This window comes from Diabrotica virgifera, chromosome 1 (assembly GCF_917563875.1).
Source record: "Diabrotica virgifera virgifera chromosome 1, PGI_DIABVI_V3a".
In the NCBI taxonomy this organism is placed as follows: Eukaryota; Metazoa; Arthropoda; class Insecta; order Coleoptera; family Chrysomelidae; genus Diabrotica; species Diabrotica virgifera.
Genome location: NC_065443.1, coordinates 232053447 through 232076055, shown reverse-complemented (window position 1 = coordinate 232076055; position 22609 = coordinate 232053447). Strand labels below are relative to the sequence as shown.

General features: G+C 34.1%; 1 protein-coding gene across 1 annotated transcript; it reads right to left on the bottom strand.

The window, feature by feature from the left end:
• Positions 1–202: 202 nt before the first annotated feature.
• On the bottom strand, positions 203–21611 carry LOC126879063 (putative leucine-rich repeat-containing protein DDB_G0290503). The gene is made up of 3 exons (XM_050641956.1): positions 21447–21611; positions 4966–5295; positions 203–2599 (listed from the first exon to the last, which is right to left on the bottom strand). The coding sequence occupies exons 2-3, from the start codon at positions 5292–5294 to the stop codon at positions 550–552; spliced, it is 2379 nt and encodes a 792-aa protein (XP_050497913.1). The 5' UTR covers position 5295; positions 21447–21611; the 3' UTR covers positions 203–549.
• Positions 21612–22609: the final 998 nt, after the last annotated feature.

Genomic DNA, 22609 nt, shown 5'->3' with positions numbered 1-22609 from the left:
ACTATAATAATTATTAGAAATTGAAAATTCTGAAGTTTCGTGTATGACTGTTCATTTTGAATATCGATAGTTAAAAAAATGTGACAACGTATTTTAAATAGTTACGGTCTATTGTACAGTTAGAGAATCGTCAATACAACATTCTTCCTGGCCCAAAGTAATTTTCTTCTAAAATAGAAAATGTTTAGAAAATTAAACTCCCTTTAAAACAATACTGCTTTATTAAAAATCTATAAAAACAGACACACATAAAATATATAAATTAATATAATTTTTATTTAAACATATTTCCAGTAAAAGAAATGGTTTTCAGATGCTGTGCTATTTCGATTTATTTCCTTGGATTGTGTTTTCGACGATTAATATGATAATAAAATATTTGAACAATTTGAAGCATAAGGTTTAAGTAGATTAACATATAAAAAGGAAAGAGCAAATAAAAGATCGATAAGCAATAGTCAGATATCGAAAACCAGGTATCAGAATAAAAGAAAAATACTAATAATAAGATGTAGGTAATCTGCACTTTATATCTGGGTATTATATAAATTACACAACTTGAACGTCTTCTGCTTCCAATTTCTTTCTAAATTCTTTATGTTCTTCTCTAAGCATGGCCACGGTCGTTTCAAAATCATTTCTCAACTTATTAATCTCATCCTGTAGTTGCTTTACTTTGGTTTCACATTTGGCGCTTTTGTTGAGAGCAGATGTTACTCTAGTATTGACTTCATTGAGAACACCATTGTTCAACTTTTCTGATAGATCATTTAGATTCATTTGTGTACTAGATAAATTATTCTCAATCTGTCCTATTTTCTTTTCATTTTCTTTGAACTTGGTTCCAGAAACTCTCTTGCAGGAATCTACTTCTGTTTTAAGATCTTTTATTGTTTTACTAGAATTGGCGAATTGTGCGGCAACTTCATCTTTTAAAACATCTAATTCACGGCTAACGTTTTTTGTTATAAGAGTAGGGTTTAGTAAGGGTATAACTTTAGCCAAAACGCCCGCCTCCACTGTTAGCGCTAGCTCATCGTTAGGGCCTTGTAAGACTAATATATCCTTTCTAATGCCCTGGATAGTAGCGTCAAGAGAATTACTTTTCTGGTTGAAATCGCTCCTAAGCTTTTGTACATTTTTCTCCACGTCGCTTAAACGAGATTCATCATTGGATAATCTGCCTGATAGGCTCCTTTTTAGATCACCAAGCTCCTTAGAAAAGTCCTTATTGTTAGCATTTGTTAGACTAGAAATTGACATATTTACATAATTGTAGAGTGAATCTTTTAATTGCTTAATATCGTTTGCTGAAGATGAAATTCTGGTTGATAAAGCTCGTTCTGCCTTATTCAATTCATCGGAAGTTGTCTTTTGATCAGTTGAGCATTTGTCAAGCTTCCCTTCCAGCATGGCTAGATCGTTCTTAAGCATATTCTTAAAGGCGGTAACATCATTCAGTGATTTGTCGCATTTTTTATTTGCAGATGCTAAAACATCGTTTAACTTTCTACCGAAAACCATTTCAATGTTTGTTAAATTGGCCAATATAAACTTCTTGACATTTGTTTCTAGCGAGTCTTGAGTGATCATCAAGTTCTTTTGTAGCTGTTGTATGGACATTTCTGTGTCTTTTTTGAGACTATTTACTTTATTTATGCAGGTTGTACTGCTGTGGTTAAGACTTTGTATCGTTGGATTAAGCGTGTTTATAACATTTGATCCTGACGACTGTTTAACTTTATCTAATTCCTTTTTGATATCTGTATTGTAGTTGTTCAATTTCTTGTAAACATCGTTTTTAAATTCTTTTAAATATTTTTCTAAATTCTCATCATTTTTATTGATGTTTTTAATGTCTATCTTTAATTGTTTGACACTATTAGCTAAATTTGTTATTATCGAATAAATGTCTGTATCTACAATTTTCAGCTGGTTGATATCTTTGAATAGTTTGTTAATACTATTGAAGTTTGAATTTATTGATGATTTTATTTTATTCAATTCTGAAAGTACATTTGAAGATGGTCCCTTGACACCGTTGTTTTTCTGTAAATCTGTTGCTAGTTTATTTATTGCATTTTTGTTGTTATCAATATTTTGTTGATAAAATTTGAGAATGATTTTAAGATTTTCTGAATCTGATAAATAATCGGTGTCGATCTTCGTATCAAAGTTTAAGTTGTAGGATTTAAGAGTGCAGTCCCTAATAATACTGTCACTAATATCTCCTTTAGACTTGAAAGGCGGAAAGAGCTTTCGGTCCAAATTGGGAGTGGATGTAATACGAGGTAGCAAACTAGTAAAGGATACCAAGAAACCTTGTTCGTCGACATACCAAGCTTGTTTTCCGTGGCAAACTGTTGCATTGGATAGGCTTAACGAAAATGACTCGTCCTTTAGAGGAACAGAGTAAATAAGGTATTTTCTGTTTTCGGTAGTAAAGGTCCAATAATCAACGTAACCGTAGAAAATTTGCTGTAGTTGATTTGGGCAAACGATTTTTGGTACTGGATTGACTGCCCAGACTACGGCGTAGTTATTTCCTTGGGAAGAATCATAGCAAAAACCAGCATCGTACCTGCATTTCTTTCCGGATCTACAATGAAACAAAAACAGCAATTAGGAAATTATGAAAAAAATTGTGGATTTTATTTTAAGTATTATAAGTTGGATACCTTCATTTTGAAACTAATATCATTCCAGATTGTCATTAAGTTTTATCTTATAAATATGCCATTAGATGACAAATGAAAATGAGGGGCACATATACATTTAATGTTTCTGCGTGAATTCTTATGAATTTCAGCATCGTATTGTTTATTTTAGTGTTTGTTGCTTATTCATTTCTTTCAGTTTTTCCTTTCTGCAGTCATTCCTCTGATTCTTTCAAACGTTTTCCCTCTTTTTTATCAAATGTCGTTTATTCTATCTGTCTGTTTCAATGTATCTGTTCCAATTTTATTATTTTATTATTTAATGCTTCGGTTATTATCACTCCCACTCCCTGCTTGGCTCTGTCTGGTGCTTTTCTATCAGAATGCATTCTATAATATAGTATTTGCCATTCACAGTAAAAGGCTTATTTATCTTACACTGGGACGTGGACAGCATGGCACTTAGAACAATAGAAATCGCACGTCCTCGGCACTTCCCGGTGTCGCTCCGTTCCGTTGTAAGATAAACCAGCCAATGCTTTTCATACCAGAAGATTCTCTAACGTGTTCCGTACCGTCCACGTCCTCATCATAGTATAAATCCGGCTTTAAAGCAAAAATGGACATAGGATTGAGTATGGTATAAAAAGCAATGGCGAAACCGGTGGAGGGTTTTGGGGATTATAACTCCCCCCCCCCATTGGGATTATTGAACTTTGAGCTCAACAAGAGGTTTACCATTACTATTCCATACCCCCGAAACCCCTTCAGTAGTTGTAACCCCCCCCCCTTAGGAGCATCATGTTTACGGCGTTGATAAAAATACTAAAGATAAAATAATTGCAAGGAGGAAAATATGATATGTCTGTTATTATGACTGCTATTATCTGTTTCAAGCGTAAATTTTTGTTGATAAATAAGCACACTTATAATTATACTATTTCAGTTACGCAGTATTTTCTTTCATAAGCTTTTGCTACTGTAAGGACGACATATTTACAGGTGTGGCCAAGCTCCTTGATACCCCTTGAATCATTTTTCAAAATTTTAAATTTTTGGCGAGCCGCTATTAAACCATTATTTAAAAAGTGCAAAAAAGTATTTAATTTTTCCTCTCACCGTTTGAATTTCACGAATTTTAAAGTGAAATAAAATGGTTCACATCGTTGTTTTAATTTTACCAGCAGTCTTTACTAATTCTGGATACTTCGATTGTTCATTATCATTATCCTTCCATATTTTTCCGGGACGGCCTACTGATCTTCTAGCGTCTTTAAAAAAACACTCTCTTCGTCTGATTTTACCACACAACCTGCCCCTCTTATCTAAACTTTTATCTGTCTGGCGATGTTTTCAGTACCATACACTATACACAGTCACCAATTCAGCTTTGTAGCGCCTTCTCCACTCTCCTGTCAATCCATCTCTTTGACGACCAAATATCATTCTGAGAACTTTCCTTTCAAATACCAGCAGGTTATTTATTTCCCGCTGATGTAGAATCCATTTTTAACTTACATATGTAACAATTGGGCGAAAAATTGGCATGTACAGCCTTAATTTAGATTGTCTTTTCAGAAGCATAGCTATTAATAATGATGGTAGGGAGTATAGTGCTCTATTTCACGCAGATATCCTTGCTGAGACCTCTTTTTATATATGGTTATCATCTGTGATTACCGTCCCTAGATATTTAAACTCTTTTACTACTTCGAAGTTGTGGTCATTAATAGTTATTTTCTGCCTAACTCTTGGTCTTGGAATTTTAGTTACTAGCATGTTCTGCCTAACTTTTGGTCTTCAATTTTTGGTTACTATTTTTGATAGCATGTATCTTCTTCATTTATTCGAAGGCCCAGACTGCCGGTTTCATCCTCGAGTTGTGAAAACACCTCAATCACGTCTCTTGTAAAATGAGCGACTGCACCTAGATCATCAGCAAAGGCCAACAATAGTTTTGATTCCTCGATTCGCAAGTCCCCCTGTCAGCTCAGACGACATTTTACTTATTACATAATATTCTAAGGCCAAATTGAATAGCAACAGTGATAAGAGGTCTCCCCGTCTGATATTACACTTAATGTTTTATATTTGTTGTCAATAATTTAAGACATTTTGAAACACAAATGAGTAATCCTTCAAAGTGCCGCATTGTGCGGCTCGTGAGCCACAGTTTGGCCACTCCTGAATATTATTTAATAAACTGAGCTTAGAAAAAGGCAAAAAATAGGAAGGATTATGGACTCATCCGCGGAAAACTTATTTATTTCAACGGTCGGATTTATCGCTTACTTCATACAATACTTACTTGAGAAAAACTACGTTCTGTGACGTATCAGCATCGGCATAGTACGTTTTAAGAGTAACTTTGGATCCTCTTACGTTAACACGATGATCGTCGCCATATTTATCAATGAATATTTTGGTCTTGGCAGCAGTAACGCAGTTCTTGGTAATATCGTAATAATTATTTTTCGGGTTACCGTCAGTATAGAAGCATTCTATCAGTTCAATTTTAGATGATGGTACTGTTCTATAAATAAATGATAACTTTCTTGACACTTGCGGACTGGAGCACTTTTGGGCGAAGGAAATCTGCCAGCTATAGAAAAGCAGAAGAAATAGAAGTGATTTCATCCTAGAATTAAAAGTTCAAGTAAATACATTAAAATTGTCAATTTTTATTGTGGTGTTAATTTTGCTAGAAGATCAGGAACTATATTAAATTAGTAGTTGGTCGGTCTTTACAGTTACCTATTTTAATAGTTTTATTATTTTAACAAAAATAAAGCTATTAAAATATCCCACACTTATAAAAAAATTAATTTAGTATTAATTTAATAACAAAGCAACCAAAGTCTACAGGAAACCAATCCACAACAACACATATCTAAATTACCACTCCAACAATAACGTGAACTTAAACAAAAAAGAATCATCAAAACTCTATATGATAGAGGTCTAAGCAACTGCTTCAACGAAAATGCATTTCAGGAAGAAAAATACCTGCTAACAAAGGCTTTATCATTGATTATTATTGATGGACTACCCACTTTCGAAGAAAAAATACGAAGAAATACGTCGTAGAACAAAAACAACGGACGCCGTCGAAAGAATCGCGTCGCTCAAGTGGAATTGGGCAGGACACGTCTCCAGATTGTCAGACAACCGATGGACAAAACGTACTGTCGAGTGGAGACCACGAGAAGAAGCAATACGGAGCAGAGGACGACCACCAACCAGATGGGCTGACGATCTGAAGCGTATTGTCGGCAACTGGATGCAAGCCGCACAAAACAGAGAAAGATGGAAAGAGCTGAGGGAGACCTATGTCCAGCAGTGGACGAGTACGGGTTGATGATGATGACCCATTTTCAGTTGTAAACAAGTAATTCCAAAAGGTTGAAGAAAAAACTCAACAAACACACAAGGAAGATACAAGGGCGGATCCAGGACCGATTTTCGGGGGGGCCATGAACTTTTTTTGGGGTGGGGTACCGTAGGTAGGGGGGGGGGGGAATTTAAAAAAATTAGGGTTACAATTAGGGTGAGTTTTAAGGCACTTCTCATACACTTTTACCGTGTGTGAAAAGTGCCTTAAAATTCACCATTCCTGCCGTAGTACCGATTCCTACACCTTTCTTCGGATCCAAGTGCAGTTATTGCAACAAGTTTAATAATACCTTTTTTCCCAATGCTTCTCCTGTCAGGCCTTGTTCTTTCCTCTTTCTTGATTTTCAGTAATTATTTTTAGGTTCTCATAAGCGTCAATGAACTTTACAAAGTCTTCACGAATGTTGTTATTGTATCAAATGTCTGTTTTTGTATATCAAATTTAGGGAAAACTTTTCCACGTGGGATACGTCTGTCGTTTCGTCAAATATGACAGAGTAATAATTTGCACTTTGAACCTCATGCATTATTTGTTGAATTATTTCTTCACCTTAATATTAATTGATTTTGACTGGTGCTACTAATGTATGTTGCTCAGAAAGATGCTGTGGATAGGTGTTATTTAAAAGTCTTATCTCCTGATGCGATTTTAAACCTTAACAATTCCCCTCGTTGCTAAGTACAGCATCTTCGTCCAGAAGCAGAAGGCCATCATCACGATGGTCTCTTAGAGGAATATTTTGTCGACCTATAACACGAACACTATAGACCCTACTCTTGGTCATAGTCTTTCTTTATTTTTTGTATCTGTTTAGACCTCTTAGAGTCTATCTGGTTAATTACTGACTTTTGAAAGTTGCGATAACTTTGTAGAAAATCCAGCTCTACCTGAACGCGCTCCTTGTGGTATGATGTTTTTTCATGGGTTTGTATGGCCCCGTCTTTGCTCATGAGTTTGGCGAAAGATGTTAAAGGTTTAGTGACAAGGCTTTGGGCTGTCATCCCTTTATTGTGACCATATTTTTAATTAGAAAAGAAAACGCAATATTTGTAAAACAATTCCTTTTCACTGTGCGAAATTACCATTCAACTCACTTGTTCCAAAGGCTAGTGACCCAAGTAATGCTTCATTTCTTTTTTATTTTTTGTGTGTCTAGAATATGGAAATTGATACGATTTTGATGGCTATTAAGGTCGTTCTAACAATTGGCTCTTTGTAAAATTATCAACATTTTGATTTATAAAACATCCTATGTCAATCTTGAAGCTTCCATTACTGCCTTTGTTCAATTCGAGTCCAGAAAACATATTTATCCCGTTTTGTACATATTATATATGTGTTTAAAATTAAAAACATTTGAACTGCAAATATTTAAATTTATATTTTTTTAAATTCTCGGGGGCCATGGCCCCCTCCCTGGATCCGCCCTTGGGAAGATAATGTTGTGAATGCAACAACTTCTACGTGGGGGAAACAGCAAGACTACTAAGTGTCATGATAAACGAGTGTGAAATATATTTTAAGAGCAGAGACTTTGATAAATCCCAGATATGCAAACATGCCTGGGACAGAGGTCAATAGAGAATAATAGAGATGCATCAATAATCATGAAAAAGAAGAAGTCAATAACAACAAAAGAACATACAATCAATAACGGAGTAATATATCGGCTACTCAAAACAGGTAACCTACCAAACATCTTTAAACAAACAAAAATCATAGCCATTCTAAAACCTGGAAAACCAACAGACAACCCAGCGAGTTACCGCCCCATCGCTTTACTCAGTTCAGCTTACAAGCTCCTCGAAAGACTGGTCCTGAACAGAATCGGCCCAAAGCTACTTCAAAAAATACCAATTGAACAAGCAGGATTCAGGCCTCAACGAAGCACCACTGACCAAGTGCTCTCTATAACTACCTACATAGAGGCAGGTTACCAAAGAAAACTGAAGACGTCTGTGGCATTCATCGATTTATCGGCTGCATATGACACGGTTTGGAAAGATAGCCTCATCTATAAGCTCCTGAAAATAATCCCCTGCAAAGCAACCGCCCGACTCATAAATACTATGCTGAGCAGTAGAAACTTTCATGTAACCATGGGAACTACAGTGAGCAAACAGAGAACGCTTAACAACGGCCTCCCCCAGGGCTCCGTACTTGCACCGCTGCTATTTAGTATGTATATAGCTGATATGCCCCCTACCAGATCTAAAAAATTTGGATATGCAGACGACTGGGCACTTGCAACTCAAAACTCCTTAATACAAAACTCCGATGCAATCCTAACGGAAGATCTGGAACGCCTGGTTAAGTACTTTAAACAATGGAGACTTAAACCTAACCCCAAAAAAACCGAGGTTAGCTGTTTTCACCTGAACAACAATATGGCCCACACAAAACTTAAAGTGTACATTGATAACCAACTGCTCACGCACAACTATAATCCCAAGTACCTCGGCGTCACCCTGGACAGAACACTCTCCTTTAAGAAACATCTTGAGAACACCGCAGCAAAGCTGAGAACCCGTAACAACATCATACAGAAGCTTTGCGGGACTACATGGGGCTCAACAGCAAGTACACTTCGGTGTTCAGCCCTTGGACTCGTATACTCCGCAGCTGAATACTGCTCCCCTGTTTGGCTGAACAGCGTTCACACAAAAATTATAGATACTCAGCTCAATGTCGCCATGCGTCTCACATCTGGAACGATCAAGTCTACACCTGTGGAGTGGCTTCCACTACTGAGCCACATACCTCCACCTAACCTTCGTCGTCAGCATGCTCTGCTTAGAGAATTCCAAAAGCTGCTTAACAACCCGCAGTTACCTATACACACATATGTCGCCGACGCTAACTCACATCGATTGCGCTCCAGAAAACCTCCGACTAGAGATGCAATAAACTTGAGTTCCAACAATTTCCAAATGAACTCCCAGTGGAAGAACATGCAGAGCGACAGACCGAACCTAATAATGAGAAACACACCATGCATCACAGAAACTCCACCAGGTTTTGACCTCCCCCGAAAATCATGGTCAACAGGATAAGAACGGGTCATGGAGTCTGCGCAGATTCCCTTTATAAATGGAAAATGAGAACCTCTGCTGAGTGCGACTGCGGCGCCGAGAAACAGACCATCCAGCATATGATTGCCGAATGCCCTCGGAGAAAGTATGATGGAGATCCTCTGGACTTCGCCTCTGCAACACCAGCGTCGATTGAATATATTAATACATTAGATGTTAGACTATAACATATGTGTGATAATGTTGTGTATCAAATTGCCATACGCTAAATAAATAAATATCGCCTACAAGCTTATACACAATATGCAACACACAATCATATACAAGATCGAGGTCAAATATTTCAATTTTGAAAAGACAACCTAATATCAACTGTATTATACATTTTGGGAGAATTTTTAAAAATAATCTTTTTTTGAGAACGATGTCCGGATGGAAATCGAAACGCCGAACAGAGTTGGTTAAAAATTTTCATTACAATAAATGACTGGTTAACCCCATGTAAATATAATTTAAATTAGACATGCCACAGGAAAGTAGTTTTAAGCCCATCATGACATATTAAGCTGAAACTAGACCAGAAACTAATACACCAAGAAGATACTTGAAAATAATTAAAATGAGAAACCTGAAAAGAATAACAAGAAAGACACCGATGAACAGAATAAGAAGTAGCGACGTCATCAACACATATACGTAGGATAGGACGATTGTACCGATTCATTTATAATATCTGATATTCTAATGATTGGGTACAATAATTCAGGTAAATAAGGAAAAAAATAGGCTGTTGGTGACACAACCCGCTCCAGACCAAAAACAATTTTTTTGAGTAGTATGAACCCCCATAATAAGAACCTATATGTTTCTCGCAGCCGATTTTTTTGATATAAGTACATAGTTATTAACAAATTAAGATTGGAAAACGGTAAATTTTCGCTTTTTTGGTCTAATATTCAAAAGTGAAGCATGTGAAAAAAAATTGAGAGTAAGAAACTTAATATAAAAAACTTTAATATGGCGTTCTCCGAATATCTCTATCCTTATTTCTTGTTGAGAAAATTGCAAAATAAGTCTTTTGGGTTTTTATAAATGTCCATAACTTTTTAAAACTGAAGTTAGAACCTTCTTATTACATTGAATGATGAGACTTGTGGTGCTTAAATTATACTAAAAATTTCAAAGCAATTGGTTAAATAGTTTAAAAGTTATTTAATTTGTTTATTTCAAATTATTTTTTTTGCAACAATAGGTATAAATCAGACAATGATGAATTTATAGTAGTACTACGAATAGTTTATGAAAGAAGAAGATTTTTGCTATCAATTTTATGTAAAAAAATGACAAAAATTAATTTTAAATATTGCAAAATTATTTTAACTTTTTAAAATAACTTTATTAAGTTTAACTTTAAATTTAACTTTAAGTAAAAGATATGCTAGCAATACATTAGTGTCCCGAAGAGCTACAAAATATTAAGAATAGAGTTACTTACACGATTAAAAATACGAACTTTCGTTGAAAATGTATGATAACTCCCAAAAACAAAAACCACATTGAAAAGATTATAAGTGAATTGTCAACGTCTTAATGGAGTTATGACATATTGTAAAATTGGCAACGAAGATTGAGACTAATCTTTGGAAATTATGTACCTACCGAATAAAGAAAATAAATCCAGCATTTTTTTTAAACGTTAAAATTATTTGGGGACCTCCGCTATACCAGTCCCAAGCTGGGGTTCTTATCACACCAGAAATGAGGTAGCAGGAGGGGGACGAGTAGGTAACAATCTCGTAAAAAACGTACCCTGTACCCTGTCAAGGGTTACAGATGAAGATCGTCAGCGGATGGAGCAGTTAATGAGATTCCACCCAATGGTCCTGCAGGCGGTAGAATATTAAAGGGAGGAACGATCTCTCAAGTTTTGGAAGACAATCGGTACCTATATGAGAAGAACACCCATATGGACAAAGATCATGGCAACATAATAATAATATTATTTGATAATGAATTTTTGCAACATGGAACGTCTAGAACGAAGGACTAGAACAACAAAAAATATGTTAACCTAACTTGGCGGAAGCAAGTTTCGGAGGCTTGGAGATTTATACGAAATCTAAGGAGGGAGAACAATAATACCTCAAACCTAAAAAACCGTCGATATCAATGTACCTACTTAAAAGTCACTACGCAAAATAACTAAAAAATTCCAGACTTGAATATCTCCAAAAAACACCTAGAAGATACCAAATCTGTGAACCAGAAATTAATATGGAAACGATATAACTGCCAAACTTCTAAAATCCAAGAACATAACAGAGCCTAAGATCGAAGAAAGAAGGATAGGTTACACCGATCAATAAAAAAGAAGGTACAGCAGATTTCAAGTACTACTGCTTCATTTCAGTTACCAGCACTCTCAATGCATTTACGGAAGTTACGAACACCCTAGTTAAAAACGAATACAAACCACTTGAGCTGGCACAAGAAGCAAGCTTTAGAGTCGGATGATATGGAAAATGGAATCGACCATATCTACACCAACCAAACTAAATGAAAGATAATAATTGCTAAGGATAGACCAACTCATATATTATTATTAAAGTTGTGAAATAAACACAACAATTCTACAATAATCTTCAGTCAAAAATAAAGATTAACAGTTCTTCGAGAATTTTATCAAGGCTTCAGTGGAATGCTTAGGGAGGGAGGGGAAATTCTTCCTAAGGGAGCTAGAGTTCTTAAAGATGGCGTCTTGTAATAAGTTTGTTTTAAATACCTCCAGAACGATACTATCTATTATTTATCTTCCAGAGATAAATCGATTCCGTTAATTGCGAATTTCTAGTACCGATCATAGGCGTCCGTTTTGGGTAGGGTTACTGTTATTTTATCGCATAACTTTTTGTTTTTAACTTTTAGCATTTATGACGTTAAATTATTAAATTATGAGGTTTTCTAGTCTAAAAGTCACTCTTGCTTTAAGGTGATACAGTAGCGATCAACAGGTAGCAAAAGCGCGTTCCAAGATTGCGGCTGTAATTTTGAATATTTTTTCGAGATATTTGGCACACGTATTCGTAATATAATAAAGAATGGCGGTACAGAGCCCAATTTGAAAAATATATTAATATGTGGACATTACTCTGTAATTAAATACAGTATTAAAAAAAATTAAGAAGAACAAAAAAATACACTTTCTTCAAATAAACTTTTTTATCCGATGTCTAGATTTTGTGTCATTTTGGAACTACTAAAATTTTTTATTTCATTAGTAGTTCCAAAATGACACAAAATCTAGGCATCGGATAAAAAAGTTTATTTGAAGAAAGTGTATTTTTTTGTTCTTCTTAATGACGGTACAGGCTCATTTTTTTAATATTGTATTTAATTACAGAGTAATTTCCACATATTAATATATTTCTCAAATTGGGCTCTGTACCGCCATTCTCTATTATATTACGAACACGTGTGCCAAATATCTCGAAAAAATATTCAAAATTACAGCCGCAATCTTGGAACGCGTTTTCGCTACCTGTTGATCGCTACTGTTTCCTCTTAAGTCGGTAAAATAGACCGTTTTTTTTTCGAAAATTTATTTCAAGAAACCAAAAATTTTCAAATCTGTTTTTTGCTAGAAAAAGGTGCATCCAACCGACTTAAAGCAAGACTACCTTTTAGTACTATAATACCTCACAATTTAATAATCCAGTGTCAAAATGCTTAAAAGTTAAAGAGAAAAAAGTTATGCAATAAAATAACTGTTGCCCTACCCAAAACGGACGCCTAAACAGGTACTAGAAATTTGTTATTATTTTTTTATACTAGTTTTGTGTTTTATTGGCACTGGTTTTCACAACCAACTGGCCAGTCAATTTCATAATGATTTTTTTTAGACTATAACTTATCACCAACTCAGGGGAGTAATGTTGTGGTGTGTGTGTTGAGTAAGTGTCTTGTTACTTTGCAGGGCCCCCGCAAGGCTGAGCGACACCCACATATTTTAGCGCTCTTAAATTTCTTACATCCACTTGTCAAAAATAAAATATCTATAATATTTTATAACTTTTGAAGCACTGATAAAAAAACGCAAAAACACGTCAAATAATACTTGAAGGGGGAGACATTATGCCATATTTAAGCTTGCCGGGAAAGGCATCCTCTCACCCCCCGTATTATACCTTAATTTTTTTTAAATTACTACCCCCTTTTTTATTTTATATTTGGATTCTCCTCTTTGTACTGATTTCAAAAATGTATAACACGTGATGCTTAAAGTGATTAGTTTATGAGAAAAATAAATACAAAAGCAACAAAACTGGATTGAAAAAAAATATTTTTTTAAAAATTTTATTACATACAAACAATTAGAATGAAAATTTCACTACCAAAAATTGTAACAATAATTATTCAAAATGACTTTTCAAAGCTTGAATAATTTTTGTTAAATTTTTTGAATAATTGTTGTTAAAATTTTTGGTAGTGAAATGTTCACTCTAAATGTTATAAAATTGTTAAAAAAATAATTTCTATTCAACCCAGTTTTCTTATTTTTGTATTTGTTTTTCTCATAAACTAATCACTTTAAGCATCAAGTGTTATACATTTTTGAAATCAGTACAAAGAGGAGAATCCAAATATGAAATAAAAAAGGGGGTAGTAATTTAAATATAAAATATAAATCAAAAATGAATAACCATTTTCAATTTCGCTGCAAAACGAAAACACAGCCGAACAATATTCTAGTCCAATCAGAGAGTGCTGCAAGCACCCCTACCGGTTTCGAAACTTATTAGTCTCTCATCAGGAGGCACATATGCTGCTCTCCCCGATCCAACCAAAACAAACTCCAGCGTGCAGTCCCGAATTGCAACGAACGAAATGGCATAGATGCCCTAGCGGCAACTGCTAGCAAAAAGACTAAGTTTTCACTCTAATGGCATATAAAACAACATAATGCTATTCTACACCCCACCAGAATGAAAACAATGGGAATCTTCTCTGGTTACACCTCCGAGGCTTCTACAATTTGCAAGCCATACGGATGCTGAGACTAAGGAAGATGAGGGAATTCTACAATTTACAATTCACGTCCCATCTGCTCAGCGCGGTAAAGTTCCAACGAGAACATTTACATTTACATTTGCTCTGTGTGGAGTATGAAGGGAACCATTCTCGTTGGAACTTTACCGCGCTGAGCAGATGGGATGTGAATTGTAAATTGTAGAATTCCCTCATCTTCCTTAGTCTCAGCATCCGTATGGCTTGCAAATTGTAGAAGCCTCGGAGGTATAACCAGAGAAGGTTCCCATTGTTTTCATTCTGGTGGGGTGTAGAATAGCATTATGTTGTTTTATATGCCATTAGAGTGAAAACTTAGTCTTTTTATAAAATATAAATATATAAAAAAAATTTAAGGGATGATACAGAGAGACTGATAAATTTCATGTGAAAGTAGGATTGCACCAAGGCTCGGTGGATAGTTCGTATAATTTATTCTCATTAGTTTTGGACCAGATAACAGCGATACTACAGGGTAACATTCCATGGTGCTTAATGTATGCTGATGATGTCGTGTTAGTAGGAAATAGTGAAAAAGACTTAGAACAAAAAATGGAACAGTGGAGATAAGCTCTCGAGGAAAAAGGTTTTAAACTTAGTAGGACAAAGACAGAGTATTTGGAATGCTCATTTAAAGATGGAGTTACTACAAATAAAATGGTATCTTTGGATGGTGAACTGATTGTAAAAAGCAATAGTTTTAAGTACCTGGGATCGGTATTACAGAGTAATAAGGAAATAGATAGAGATGCATGCAGTAGAATTAGGGCTGGATGGATGAAGTGGAAGGAAGCGAGTGGTGTGCTGTGTGATAGGAAAATTCCAATGAAGTTGAAGGGAAAATTCTATAAACAGCCATAAGGCCGGCTATGATGTACGGAACTGAATGTTGGGCAGTGAAGAAGAAAGAGGAACATCGAATGCATGTAGCTGAAATGAGAATGCTTAGATGGATGAGTTGAGTGACAAAAAAAGATAAAATTAAAAATGAGTATATTAGGGGAAGTCTAGGTGTGGCACCAATTGATGCCAAAATGAGAGAGCATAGAAAAAATTGAAATTAAAATTGTATAAAAGATCATTATCTCATTTAAAATAAATATTTCTTATTTGCCAAACCTTCGGTTTGGCACCCTTTTGGGGTTACGCCCGCGTGCGTCACACGCGTTGCACCACCCGGTTACAGGGTCCCTGTTACTTTGCAAAGTCGACGTCATTGTCTTTGCAAAGAGACGCTAATTGTATCCGAACGTCTGCGGTCCCTCCGGGGAGTACCGATCCCACAAGGACAGAAACTATTTTCATTTATTAATTTATAATAAACGAAAAATTTCTGACCCTGGTGAGATTCGAACTCACGACCATTCGAATGTTTGACATACCTAGATCAGCAGGTAAGTATATCCAGAATGATGGCCGTAACTAATGAAAGAATAAAACAAATCATATGTAGGTAGAACAACCACCATCATAGAAGAAATACAGCAAAACCAGCTTATTTGGTACGGACATGTACGTACAGAGAGCTACAGACGATCGCCTACCGAAATTAATATTGGATTGGAAACCACCTTAGCAAAGAAAACAAGGAAGATCGACCAAAGACGAAATGGCTTGACGACGTCCAGAAGGCAAATAAAGAGAGGTTTATGACCAGGAGACTGTGTGGATAGACGTGAATGGAGACTGGGAACCGGAAGGCGCAGGACCAAAAATCCTAAAATTATTTAGGAACGACGTTATAGCTTTCTAAATTTAGATGTTTAGATAGGTTCCTGGCAATTTGGTATCAAGTAGAATCTTGCACTCTCAACAAACATCGAAGCTTTCTAATTATGGCTATGTATACGCGTTCTCAAAGTGTCATGGATGACTCACGTAAAAAATTGAAGTGTGCTAATAAGACTAAGGTAAGGTCGCCAATTAAGGCCACCTTAAGGTTTAAATATCTGTAATATTTTATTCACGAACAATATGGGGGAAAACTTTTGTATACGTATTGCCTAACATTTTAGCTATCCAATTTCAGGATAAAATACTTACTAAATAAATAAATAAATATAAAATTTTAACATTGAATAAATCTGGAATATTTGGCTTTATTAGGAACTGGTAGCTTAATAAGGCCAGTTTCATTTTTTACGCAAATTGAGGTGGATAATAAATTTTAAACCTAAGAATTAAAGAACAAATACAAAATTTAGTGAAAGAAACTTTTATTCATATTAAAAACAAAAATTTGTCAATACATTAAGCACACATATCGCACATTTAGACACATCTAGGACAATTGGCTTTATTAGGACACTGTCTACTTTTTTTATTTAACATAATAAAAATAATAAAAAGCAATATAGAGAAAAAACAGTTCCATTTCCTTAAAAAGTATTAATTTACTATCGCTTTACAAAGAAAAAATAATTGGCTTATATTCATTTAGTACCATTTTAGTAATTTTATAACTTACCTAAAATTTATAAACGAACTTCCGCACCGTAACAAACACGTGTCTAGTCTACTTGGCGCTGCTATGTGATACTACCGACTGAATGGCGTAGACGATTTTGACTGAGAAAGACATTTACGGTGACCTCTAATATATAATATCTATATTTAAGAAAATATTTGCAATTGGCCTAATTAAGACACTGGCCTTATTTGGCGACACTACCTTACTAATCTGCTATTAATAAAACTAAACGTATGGTACGCTTAGATCAATATTAAAAAGAAAAGAAAGATTATATGATGCTAGAAGAGGAAGAATGTGTCATTAGAAAAGAAAGATTGACAAAAAAGAACTCAAATATAACAGGAATATATTTATAAAAACAAGGAAAACCCTAGTAGGGCAGTCAATGAGGGTATTTGGCTCCTAATTCCATCCTACTACATCGATTTATTTGATATTTTCACAGTAAGTAGGGAATAGCTCATGAAACAAAGTCTACCCTATGCCGATGTGCGCTTTTATCTTGGGGGTGGTTAGCACTCCTTCTCGGGAGTGAAAAATGTTTGGATTAAAACAGACACCGAATAGGCTAGAGAGCCTAATTTTAAGCAAAAACTATTCTATAATTACTTTTTGAAAACTCAATACTTTTTGAGTTATTCGTGGTTGAAACTTGGCCATTTTCATTGAAAAATTACACCTTTTCAGACGGATTTTTGTGAATACCTTAAAAACTATGCATCTAACAAAAAATCTATATAAAATATTTCTGTATGTTATAAAAAAAACAAAGAGATTCGTTCCTTCATAAATCTTCTAGTTAAAATAGAAAGAGGGATATGGTAGGTAAGAAGAGTTTGTTTTTTTTGCTGCATGCTCAAATCGGTGTATTCAACGTGAAATTACAGAGAAACGGTCGATTTTAGGTGTATAATGATACTTACAACTTTTATAGTGCTTGAAAATAGCTTTAAAATGAGCAATACTAAATGTCAATTACATTTAAACTAAGCGAGATATTCTGCAAAAAGAGTTGATGACTAATGTATTTTAAGAAGAAATGAGAAGTATATTTAACCCCTCATCCATAAGAATTTAAATACATCGTTTTCCTTCTACAATACTTTTTATTATAGTGTTATTTATATGTTCAAAAAGTTGTACTGGTTTAAAATGAATGGTTTTTGAAAAAAATAAGATCAAATTATAGAGCGCATTTTTAAATTTTCTTAAAAATCTTCCTTTTTATCCATGTAACTCGAAAATGGTAAGAGATACGAAAAAAAGATACCACACAAAAATGTAGGGTTTTTTCAGATAAAAATTTTCTTTTTATTTTTCATTACTGTATCTTTTATCATTTTCAAGTTACATGGAGAAAAACGAAGATTTTTAAGAAATTTTAAAAATGCTCTATATAATTTGATCTCTTTTTTTCAAAAACCATTCATTTTAAACCCCCCTAAACGTTCTGAACATATAAATAACACTATAGTAAAATGTATTGTAGAAAGAAATTGATGCATTTACATTTTGGTGGATGGGGGTTAAAATTACTTCTCATTTTTTCTTAAAACACATTAGTTATCAATTTTGTTTGCAGCATATCTCGCTTAGTTTTAATGTAATGGACCTTTAACATAGCTCATGTTAGAGCTAATTGCTTTATACACCTAAAATCAACCGTTTTTCTGTTATTCCAAGTTGACTAGGTACATCAATTTGAGAATGTACCAAAAACAAACTATTTTCACCTACCATATCTCTTTTTGTATTATAACTAGAAGAGTTATGGAGGCAAGTGTCTCTTTGTTTTTTATAACAAAAATGTTGAATATAGTTTTTAGTTAGATGTATAGTTTTTAAGGTATTCGCAAAAAACCGTTCGAAAATAGACAAGGCGAAAACGGCGGGTTCGAAGGGAAAAATATTCCCATGAGATTTTTTTGCATAATCATATTCGTGAGATATCCCAGAATAAGGTTCAAGAAGTCGCCCACGTGAAAAGTGGGCCAATTTTTTTTTAATCAAATTGCAAGTATCAATGTTTTCAGCCCGAACAATTTTTTCTTTAATTGTTTGGACCATTCTGGAGAAAAAAGGGCTCTTATAATTTTTCTCTAAAGTTGATCGTTTTCGACTTATAAGCAATTTAAAATTGAAAAAATCGAAAAATGGCGATTTTCAAGGCTTAATAATTCGGTTAAAAGTTATTATTATGAAAGTCAATATATGACTAAATCAAAGTTTAAAGCCACCCCTACAAGATCCTGAAGAAATTTTTGTCATTATTTTATTACTAAGCTGTTATTTTTAAGTAATAATAATACGCGCCATGCACGTGTGCGGCCGCTGTAAATTCTGAGTGCGAGAGAGAAGCCATTCCAGAAGTCCAATTGTGCATCTTACTCGCACTCACATTTACAGCGGCGTCAATATGATCTAACCGCTCTTTTTTATTAATTAAAAATAACAGCTTAGTAGTAAATTATTGAAACAGATTTCTTCAGGATCATATAGCGGCGACTTTAAACTTTGATTTAGTCACTTTCTGACTTTCATAATAATAATTTTTAACCGAGTTATTAAATCTTAAAAATAGCCATTTTCGCGTTTTTCAAATTTTAAATTGCTTATAACTCGAAAAAGATCAACTTTAGAGAAAAATTATAAGAGAGTTTTTTTGTCCACAATGGTCCAAAAAACCTAAAAAAAATAGTCGGGGCCAAAAATATTGATTTTTGCAATTTAATTAAAAAAAAATTGTTAAAAAAAATTGGCCCACTTTTCACGTGGGCGACTTCTTGATCCTTATTCTGGGATGTCTCACGAATGTGATTATGCAAAAATATCTCATGGGAATATTTTTCCCAACGAACCCGCCGTTTCCGCCTTGTCTAAAAGGTATTATGTATCAATGAAAATGGCCAATTTTCAACCACGTATAACTAAAAAATTATTTAGTTTTCAAAAAAAATTATAGAACAGTTTTTGTTTAGAATTAGGTTCTCTAGCGAATTCCGTGATAATTTTAACCAAAAAATTTTGGAACCACCCCCAAGATAAAAGCACCCATCGGCATAGGGTAGACTTTGAATTAGGAGATAAGTAGAGGCTAGGCCCAAAATTTCATTAAAATCCATGCAGTAGGATAGAATTCGGAGGTAATATCCTATTCTTGCTCCCATTGACTGGCGTATAGAGCAAGTTCAGAAAACGCTCAACTACTATTTAGTACATAACATCATAATAATAATAAACATAAACAATTGAAAAAAGCTGTCAACATGACATAGAATTACACATACTATTCATCGACTTTCAAGAGGTTTTCGCCAGCATATACAGAAAACAACTATTAAAGGAAATAAAAAAAATTAAAATACCTGAAAAATTAATAAGACTGACTAGAATGACAATGAAAGACTCAATAACAAAAGTGAACACAAATGAAGGAGACACAAGCGACATCAAAATAGAACTTGGGGTAAGACAAGAAGACAGTCTGTCAACGACACTATTTAATATCACTCTAGACCTAGACTCTAGAAGGAGAAATCAGGGACACAGGGATGAAAATAACAATTAGTCAAAGCTCAACACAGATCATAGCATATGCAGATGACCTGAGACTGGTAGCACGAAATAAAAAAAGACTACAAGAGGCACTTCTAACCCTGGTAAGAGAAGTAAAGACAAGATGATAATCAATCAGAATAAAACAAAATACCTAATCCTAATAAGCACAAGAGACAATGTAATCAGATTAACAGAAATGAAATAAAAACAGGTGAAAATACATTTCAGATGGTAGATTGCTTCAAATACCTGGGGGTAATAGTGGACAGCAAAAATGGAGAAAGGAATATAGAGATAGACGAAAGAGTTAAAGTAGGTAATAATGTATATTGGAAATATCACCGACTACTTAAGGACAAAACTCTGAGCAAAAAAGAAAATCAAAAATATATATAAGAGCAATTAGACCAGTGATAGATAGCCTATGGAGTAGAGGTAATGTGCCTTACGAAAAAATACGAAGAAAAGTTAAGAATAATGAGAGAAAAATTATAAGAAGAATACATGGCCCAGTAAAGACAAAAACAGGGTAATATAGAAAGCTGATGAGCCATGAAATAATAAACATAACTGAAGGAGAAGATATAAGTAGTGAAATTCATTAAAGCACGAAGGTTCAGATGGTTTTGGCACACACAAAGAAGAGAGGTAGAAGAACTGATCAGGAAGATAATGAACTGGAAACCAGTAAAAATAGACCAAGAGGAAGGCCAAAAATAAGATGGGAAGATCAACTGTTAGACGATATATCAAAGATGGAAATTGCAAACTGGAGAGAAAAGATTCAGAACCGGAGAGAGTGGAAGAAGATAGTAGAGAAGGCAAAAAAACATCACAACAAAACTGGAGACTAATCCACTGTGTAAAATGGATTAAAAGAGCTCATAGTATTTGAGCGACCTATACTCTAACAAGAGTGAACGATCCATATTATAGGTTTATCATCTAATAATGTTCGAAGAGTATATAGCTTCACTCAAATAATCGACAGCCAGGTTAATTGAAATTCGAACAGACTTCACACTAGAGCGAAGTATAAACGAAAATATAAACGAAATAGACAGCACAGACGAAAACACCTCTGGAGAGAAAGTAGATAAATGGGACATAACGCTAGAGCAAACTAAGCAGACGCAATCAGAACAAACTAAAAAACATTAAAAGGAACCGATTCACGTTACCTTCCGCCTTCTTTTAAGAAATAATTCGCCAATATTAACAATAATAATTAATAATAGTAATATAGTAATATTTAAAGTTAACAATACCTTTATTGCTTCTCCAACCACCAAATACTGAATAAAAAAAAATTAGTTCTTTTAAGCAGATAGTTATAAATAATAATCTTATCGTACTCTTTGTAACCACTGATGGTTCCACAAGTGACGCAAACGATATTTAAATACTCATCCTGAGGAACATAACGTAAAAATTCTGCACAACGGAAATCCCTGATAGGGAAAAAGCTATAAATACAAAATTATACAACAGATAACATTGGTAGATAAATTGAGTTTTGTTGGTGAGTTTTGATTAAAATGTTTTTATTTATAAAAATATTATTACAATTTATGATAGTGACTAATGTGGTATGCGGTATTTTTTCATTCTACCCATATCAACATCGGCTTTAATTTACTTAATTTAATTACTCTTCTACTTAATTTAATCTAATTAGATTTTATTTTGTAATTTTCCAGTTAATTCAAAATCTGTAATTTCCTATTTTAGTTGGGATTAAGCCACAATTTTTATTTATTTCATGCATAGGAGATTCTGACCAATAGAAAGCTACAGAAATAAAAATTAAACTGATAATTTTTGATAATTTCCCGTCGTCAAGTATATTACATCAGATGCCCTTCGTTGCTACGAAAAAATACATTCAGTGACATTAATGATAATTAATGTTTTAAAAATTATAAAAGTGATGACTTTCAACCGTCAAATATTTATAACAACTGTGTGTTTAATAATTGTACTAATTTGTCATTACATAAATAAATTACAATAAAATTTTGGTTTTGAACAGTTTTATTCATGAAATAATCGCAACAAATTGCACTCGATCTCTTAAATAATATAGAATTTTTGCCCTCGTGACACTTTGACATAATTTCACTCCCCTTCGGGTTGTGGAATTAAAACTGTCAAAGTGTCACTCGGGAAAAATTCAATAATTTTAGAGCTCTTGTGCAATTACTACTGAAAGTTTATTTTGGAGTTATTAAAATACAAAACATTAATGTTTTGTAATTTGATCACAATTTCTGAAGTGGATATCGAAATATGTCAAATAAACTGAATTGTCCTTGGGTACACCATTAAAAACATATTACCTCCCCCATGTTTTTCATTCAGTTATTCATATCGAATAGGACAACTTTTTTTTTCGGAAAATTTTCGCGAGGGAGACTTTTCGTAAATATAC